This window comes from Cyrtonyx montezumae, unplaced genomic scaffold (genome assembly GCF_038088225.1).
Source record: "Cyrtonyx montezumae isolate F1298 unplaced genomic scaffold, pur_monq_1.0 scaffold_29, whole genome shotgun sequence".
NCBI lineage: Eukaryota > Metazoa > Chordata > Aves > Galliformes > Odontophoridae > Cyrtonyx > Cyrtonyx montezumae.
The window spans coordinates 2917185-2925525 of NW_027072033.1; the positions used below are offsets into that span (position 1 = coordinate 2917185).

At 41.3% G+C, this 8341-nt stretch overlaps 1 protein-coding gene across 1 annotated transcript; it reads right to left on the minus strand.

Moving 5' to 3' along the window:
- Window positions 1-1193: 1193 nt before the first annotated feature.
- LOC136051267 (riboflavin kinase-like) lies at window positions 1194-6470 on the minus strand. The gene is made up of 4 exons (XM_065740613.1): window positions 6290-6470; window positions 5224-5375; window positions 4195-4297; window positions 1194-3666 (listed from the first exon to the last, which is right to left on the minus strand). Exons 1-4 carry the CDS (start codon window positions 6369-6371, stop codon window positions 3536-3538), a joined length of 468 nt encoding a protein of 155 aa, XP_065596685.1. The 5' UTR covers window positions 6372-6470; the 3' UTR covers window positions 1194-3535.
- Window positions 6471-8341: the final 1871 nt, after the last annotated feature.

Genomic DNA, 8341 nt, shown 5'->3' on the forward strand with positions numbered 1-8341 from the left:
GAGGACTTCTAAGGTGGGAGAGAACTAAAGGACACAAACCTCCCACTCACGCCAATAGGTGAGCCAGCCAGCTACAGGCACCATTTTCAGGATTAAACTTCAGTCTGTGAACAGAGGGGCCTGGACTGCCAGAGTGCAAAAAGCACAGAGTTCTGCAGACCCATTACTGTGTGCAGAGGAATGGGGAGCAGGTAGGAAAAGGTATCACTGGAGGCACCTGATCACCACAGGCTATCCCACTGTCCTGCATTTTCTCTAGTTAATATTTCTTTAACTGTCTTTTCTGCACTGATGAGATGGCACACCCAGACTTCTGAATGTGGTGTGACTGAACAATGGCTGTGCACAATTGCAGTCAGCCCGCTTCAGGCTAGACCTGCTGATAACCAGCTGGTGTCCTGGCCCTGTGTGCATGTGTCTGTGTAACTCAGACACAAGTACTCAACTTACTGGCTGAACCCACAAAGGAGAAAGCAGCAGATAAATCCTCCACCCTGGCAGAGAGCCCAGGTATTCAGGCTGGGCAGGAACAGGTGGAGGAGGCAGCCAAGCTCTCTTCACTCTTTATCTCACTTTACAATCTTGAACCACCTGCAGCTTGGAGAAAATGTCATTTCAGAACTCAGGAAGGTGGGTTAAAGTAAGAAAAAAAGACTTATTTTCTACTTAAGAATATTTGAAACTGAAAATACTTGTACTGCTCAAACTCCAAAAATTTAAGTTGCCTTCTAGTTCACCAAAACTGATGTAAGAAACCTGTCTATGCCACACTTACAGCATGCAATGCAAGGACAAACATCTCTTCTGAAACCATAACAAGTTTAGGCAGAGTAATTAAATAAATCTGAAGTACCTCTTTCAGAACATTCTTATGAATATACAAAGATTCACATCAGATATTGAGTAATCAGATAGTCAGAAAATCTACGATGAGAAGGACTGTCTATTTCCATTCTTTTATTAATGGTACAATGTAGCAACATCAACTGAAATAAATAGTTTATAAGTAATATAAAAATATAACCCTTAATAAAGTTTGTACTGGGCTAGGATTTAAGTACTGAGCTTAAACAGCTGATATATAACATTTCATCTTAAATAACATGGACATACAGGTACACTCAATCACATGGAGCTAGTAAAATTTTCTTTAATTTGATGACAAACATACAAAGACCAGTTTATTATAGTCTGTTGTAACCACGTCACACTTCAGATGAGAACTTAGAGCAAACTAATAGTTTTTAAACTTTTTCTCCTTCTCATTGTTCTCTCTCCACAGTACAGTAGTTCTACAGCCAAAACAGCAAATTAAATTTTGGATAGTATCATTTATTAGCAGATACAGAAAAGGATTATTCAAACAACCAGCTTAAGGCACTATGGTTTCCACAACAGACACATTAAGTGGGGAAAAAATTAACAGAGGCTATTAAGAGTTTAGCTACAGTACTACGATAAACATCTGTTTAATTTGAATATATATGACAACATAATCAGCTGACTAGTGTAGCTACTATTTATTCATCCCCAAAAGAGTAAAATGTAATAATGCCAAAATGTTACAACTTCAAGAATGCCTCAAACCTTCACCTAAATATACTCTCCATTTAAAGACAATAATAAAAAAATCAACTGTCACTCTTACACAACAATTTTTACAAGAGTTTTACATACAATTCCCAACAGGTTATACAGAATTCCATTTTCATTCTTCTTCCAAATAAAGTATTTCTAACTGCTAATAAGTGAATTTTCTTCCTATGACTCATCAAGGAGGAAGGCAGACGTGTGTTTAATGTCCAGGCAACAAAACTGTTGGCATCTTTGGAGAGAAGTGTATAGATAATCTTGGCAACACAGATAAAACATTTTACTCCAACAAGTACTTGCGTGGAAATGAGTGCCACCTCAATTCTTTCTGTCTCCTATCAACAAAACAGATGAACAACTCATCTAAATGACTTCAAGTTCCTATATAATTTCTTCATAGCTAATAGGTCTCCTTGATTCACACAAGGCCTCCTCCCTAGTAATATCCCCTGATACTGGCTGAAAGTTAAAAACAATATGAATTGGAACTAACATTGTAACAGCACCTGTCACAAAGAAGACAAGACACAGCAGGTTATCTGCCTAAAACCCTCTTCGCTCAACCAAAACGTAGCATCCAAACAGAATAGGATGAGAAGTAAATTCATAGTTGCAAGTGCAATAGGAACAGCACATCCTCAGATTACAGCTCTGTCACAGAACTGTAGCTTACACATATCCACAGAATTATTTTGAATTTCAGAAAATATTCCTTCTATATCATAAGCCAGTATCAAATATAAAGATGGAACAGTCATGGCTACTTACCTAGCTCCCCTTACTGAGAAGGGGATAGAAAAATCTACAGGGAAAGAAACACATTTGTATTTGGACCCACATTATTTGAGTTAAGTAGTAGTATCCAAACTCCTATTCATCTTGATAATACCCCTCGGTTTATCTGTGCATACATTTCAGAGTGAAAAATAGTGCAATTACTTGTAATAATATTCAATTCCTACCATAAAGTTGACAGGTTATTTCATGAATTCCTCAAGGCTTTCATTTGTATTGACTACTTGCTCAACCAAACAATGAAGCCTACCTACCCCTGGTCCAGAGGGTTGATAGGATTTTTTTCCTGTGCCTTACACAAACTTTAATCTTGAAGTCAGCCACTACATTGTCAGCATAGTGAAAAACCCTAAGGTTCTCCTCATCAAAGACAACTGCCAGCAGCGGATAAAATGCAGTTACCCCTTCTGCCTTAGAGCCCAAAAAACGGAAGTCTTTTTGTAAGACTTCCATGCCTTTAGAGCCTAAAACTTTAGAGTACATCAACTTGCATCTCGTCATTTATTTCCTGAATCTCAGCGATACACTTCCTCAGAAGGAAGCTACAAAGGTCATGCATTGTCATATGCACATTCAACTGTACAGAAATGTATCTAATTCCAGTAACTAAACAAGCAACAGTGACTTCCTCTATTTAAAATCAGGTTAAAATAAATAATTTCAGTTGAAATGATAGTTTCAACTAGAACAGCTGTACGGCATATAAAAAAAATAAGAACCATAGAGAATTGTTCTTGTTGTCTAATCACTGGCTTCCCGCACCACAGGAAATTTTATGCTCAATACTGAAATTTTCTAAGCTACTACTTAGAATGCCAACGTAAGAATGATATAACATTGGGAAAAGAGGTCGGAATAAACTCTGTCCTAGAAACTGACACTTCTCACCTAAATGAACTCTACATATTTTAGGGCTGAAGAGGTCATAATTAACTTTGGTCATACTCCATGAGTGCTAACTTTAGGATACACAGTTTATCAATGAAAACCTAATTCAGCTTTTACTCATTTTAAATGACTAGTTTGAGTTCGTTCCAAACTCATTACCCCAAAAAATATGACAACAAAGTACCTACAGAAGCAGTGCAAATGCAAGAGCTCTGCAAAAAACAAAATAAGAATAAAAAAATAAAAAGCAAGGGTTTGCTCAGTGGTTGTTTACTATTTTGCCCCCTGGCAGGTGAAAGAAGTTGTCTTCTTTGAGTTTAAGATGTTCTGGTAAATCTAATTGTCTTTTTGCCTCTTCAATGTCTTCCTGAATTGCTGCGATGAGTGCGTCTAAAAACAGAGAAACAGGGATGTTTTAAAGCTGAATAAAATAACAAATGACAATATCTCCTTCCACAGTATATCAGAAAACTACAGAGGTAAAATATAGCGGTTACTAAAAGGTTTGAAAGGCAAAATTTCCTGTTTTCAAACACATCAGAGTTCCATTTTCCACCACTGTAAGCACTGCTATCTCCTTGATCCAAAAGGAATTTTAGAGAAAGATCAACAGAATTTGCTGAACTGTTTCAATCCTTTCAGAGCTCTGTTTTAAAAAGTGAACAGCCAAGGCCAATGCTTTTACACTAACATCACGATTTTGAAATTACTTCTCAGACAACTGAAATTTAGACCGAAGTAAGATGCTGGAAAGTGGGTTTTTTTGTTTTGTTTTCTTTTTAATTTAACTTAACACATCTTATGAAAACACTGTACTGAAATTTCAAATGCTAACAGGTAAAGCAGCTAATTATGAAGAAACAAATAGTGAAGGAAGAGCTCTCAAATAAATAAAACAATTAGGCCTGCAATACTGACCTAAGGAATCAAAGTTTCTTTCTGGTCGAATATATCCAATTATTGCTATACTAAGAATTTCTCCATAGAAGTCTTCTTTGAAGGTGTGGATAATGTGTGTCTCCTAAAGGAAAAGAAACAAATTAGTTTTTGCAATGGACTTAGAGCTCATTTTTCCTTACTGTAAGGGATGTTTATCTAATATCTGCAAGTCAAGTTATCTGTAACACGTATCAATAAAACAGAGACATTTCTTTTACAACATCTACAATGCAATACAAAGAGGCTAGGGGTTTTGCTTTTAAGAAATCTTAATGTTTCATCATCAAGTTGATGAAAGAACTATGACGACTTGAAATTGAAATAGCTGACTAATGCACAGCTTTTACATCCAGCTCTAAATGGTAAGATTCTGGGAACTGAGTAAAAGAATTCTAGGAGTGAAGGCAGAGGAAGGATTCCCCATCCCACACCTTGTTCAGAGAAGGTGGCTGCAAAACATTTAGAGTGTATTTTGTAAGGCTGAGCATCACTCTAAGAGATTCTTGCCCAAATAAAAGTGTTTTCAGCAATTAAGAGAAATCTGTAAGAATCAGGAAAAGCAGCAGGGACTTGACAACAAGAAAAACACAACTGTCACAGCTCCAGACTTTCATTCCTCCTTGCTATTATTATGCAGTTTTGAATATCATTTTATTATGTTGATACTCAGCACCGCATCTCTGGATTCCGTCACAGAAGAGAAGAATCTGCACCAAAAGAAATCACCATTTCAGAAATACAGTTAAATCCTGATCCTGGAAATATCGAAGCAATAATGGAATAGGACCAAGAAAATAAACGTCATTCATCTACAGCTATATACTCTCTGGCTATTCAGACCATTTTCTTTTCAGAACACAAACACAGGAGACTGATATCAAACACAATTCTAAGAGCAAACACCATTTCTAGGTCTAATTTATGGGTCACGTGCTGCTTATCTTATTTAAAATCAACATCTGCCTCATTTGTTATAACTAAAAGCACCACACAAAGCGAAGTTCTTACCACTGATTTCTTAGTGTTCTTATAGAATGGATTCCATCCTATGCTCAAAACCATTTTATGTACATCTCCACTTCCAACACAGGCCCATCCATAGTATATACCAGTAGAGATATCAGACGGAAAGCTTTCAACTACTTGTTCAGAAAAGTTTGCTGCAAAGATATTAGAAAGAATAAAGAATGAGTGAGTTTGTGGAAGCCAGGGCTGTCACAGAATGTTCTAAGATGTAAAACTTCTGCCCGCTTGCCATTTACAAACAGAACGATGATCATCCTTACAAAACGTGCCATTTAGCAAAGTATAAAATGCAAAACATCTTCACAACACTCATAGCAATAACAAAGTTACCACATCTCTTGCATGTACCACTGTACACACATTCTGTTCTGCAGTGAAAATTAATAAATGCGAAGTAAAATATCAAGTCAGCATTCATTTCAAAACTAGGGCGACTGTTACAGCTTCAATACGGTCAAAAAGAAAAATCAAGTTTCTTCTGCACTATAAAGTATAACCTCAGAACTATGGACTAGCTAGTAAAATAATTATGTAATACATTATGCAGCACCAGAGGGTTTCTCCCAGGAAGCTCTGTTCAGTGGTCCTTTAAAGAGGAATGAAGTGTGTTCTTATCACACTTTCGTCTGCATTTTAGGTAAGCGAAACAAGAGGGGAACAATAGAAAAGAGTATTTTCTCCAGGCCAGCCCCACCCGCAGCGTTTCTTTAACCTCTGCATCATTTCCACTCCATTCATTTCCGCGTGACCTCAGCTGTGCGGAGCAGAATGACCGTCAGATGACTTGCTGAGTAAACACGAGCCTGAAGGAAACCGCTTCAGGGGAAAAGGAAAGAAAGGAAGGAGGGGAAGGGAGGGAAGAAAAAGGGAAAAGGTAATGCAGAAAAAAAGGAAAAAAGCCAGCGAGCACTGAGGAGGACAGGTGCCGCTGAAGGCACACGCTCGCCAGCAGGCGCAAAGAGCCGGCTGCCCCATGCACCACGCCTGCCCGCACCGGCCCCCGCCCCGCCAGCCCCGGCCCGCCTGAAGACCCCCGGCACGGGCTCACCGGTGGGCACGCCCAGCTCCTTGGAGCCCCTGCCGAAGCCCTTCACCACCTCCCCGCGGCAGAAGTATGGCAGGTGCCTCATGGCGGCCGCGGAGCGCCCCGCGCTGCCGGCGGCACCCAGCCTGGCGGGGACGGGCCTCGCTCCGTCGCTTCCGGACGCGGGCACCACCACGCGGAGGGGGGGCGGCGCCGCGCTCGGCCTCCGCTCAGCGCCCGGCTCCCCGCTCCTCCGCCGCCGACCCCGCCTCCCGCTTCCCCCTCCTCGGCCCGGTGGGGCGGGCCGCCGTGCGGGAACGTGCCCCTGAGGGCGGCGCGGGCCGGGCCGGGCCGGGCCGGGCAGCCTTCCTACGTGACGCCGCGCCCTGCGTCCCTTCCCGTGCGCCGAGGCGGGGGGCGGGCGGGCGCGCCCTTCCTCCTGCGCTGCTCCTGGTGTTCGCTTTTTGTGTCGGAACATGGCAGGTTGGGCGCTGACAGAGCGGGACGCGTGACCGCAATGACACAAAAGCACATCAGTAGGGTGAAATGTCACCGCTTTCGTTGGGGCTTCTGCGCGCTGGTTTTGTCAGCCGAGCGCCTGTGGGCGCCTCCCGGCAGCCCAGCGGCAGCGCCCAGTAGGGGGCGGCAGCCGGGGCACACTGCTTGCAGCCCACTGCTGATGCTGGAGGCCACCGGTTCACCTTGAAGGTCTTTTCCACACTGAGCAATTCTATGATTCCATGCAGAAACTCTCATCACCTTCCGAAATGGTTCTACCTCACCATCACTTTCAGAAATGGTTCTACCTCAGATTTACCTTCCTCTTTCTCTCATCACAGTTCTCTGCCATCCATAGCATCTCAATTCATTGCCCCAGCTTGAGCAGGATTGACCCATGCAATCGTTGTTCCTGTAACCACAGCTGAACGGAACAAAATGAAAAAGAAGGAAAATTGGAAGAAAATGGGATCCTAAAGAGAACAGCACTGTGTTCGTTCTGCTCTGTTGTCTGACAGCAGGAGAAAAAAGTGTCACAAAAAGGTTTGTCTTGTGATATGTGATTAAGTCCAAATGAATAAATTGTTATTTAATTACCTATCTAAAAGTGGACCGCGGCAGTCAACACTGTGACACTCTGGCTCCTGGAATTTTTAGGTTATTCCATCTGTAGAGCAAAACAGACAAAGAAAACAGAAGCCCTGTGAAGCGTATTTATATTGTTCATCACATGTTTCTTCCTGGCAATAACGAACTGTATCTCTGATTATAGTCTATATATATGCAGATGTATACTCATGTTTTTTCATTCATTCTGATATTCATGTGATGTCCACAAGATGTCATCCAGTCTTTTCTTTTTCAGTATTTGCAGATCTGGACAGTGTGTGCCATCTCAGCAGCAGAAAAGATCTTCAGAAACAGAAAGTCAGGTAAATATTTGCATAAGGATTGTGTGGTCAGTACTCTTACGGAAGTCTAACTGGTGAATTACGACTCATCCTGTCAAACAGTTGGTAAACATTAATCCTTCTTGTAAACGGTGGGTTGCTGTGATCCAGATATAAATTGCTCCTCAGTCTGAACATGTTTGTCTTCTGATATACACTGTATTTAGTTCAGATCAAAGGGACCATTTTATGTAAGTAGAATTTAGTTACCTGTATTTGAATCTGGCAGATTTCTTGTTCAAATATTTTAGCTGAATTTTAGTGTTCTGTGCCAAGAAAAGCAGATCGATAGCTTATCTGTGCAGTTATCAAACCCAGGCACCGTTTCACACATCTGGAAAAGAACTGCTGTGTTCTGATGATGCATTTCTACAGCTGTTGTTGTTAGTGAAAAGTCATAAAGTACTTTGATGTAGCCATAGAAACCAGAATAAAGGAGAAGGAAGAGTGTTGTGTACTATCAGTGCAGGCTTCCTTTTGTCCAGGAATGGCCTGCATTATTACTCACCTCTGTTCTCATTACAGAAGGCTGAAGGGGCAGCTTTAATTTTCAAGTTGCAAGGGGAAAAGCAGCAACATCCAAAAGAGAAAATGAAACTGGTGGTCCCAGTGACACATTTTGAGGGAG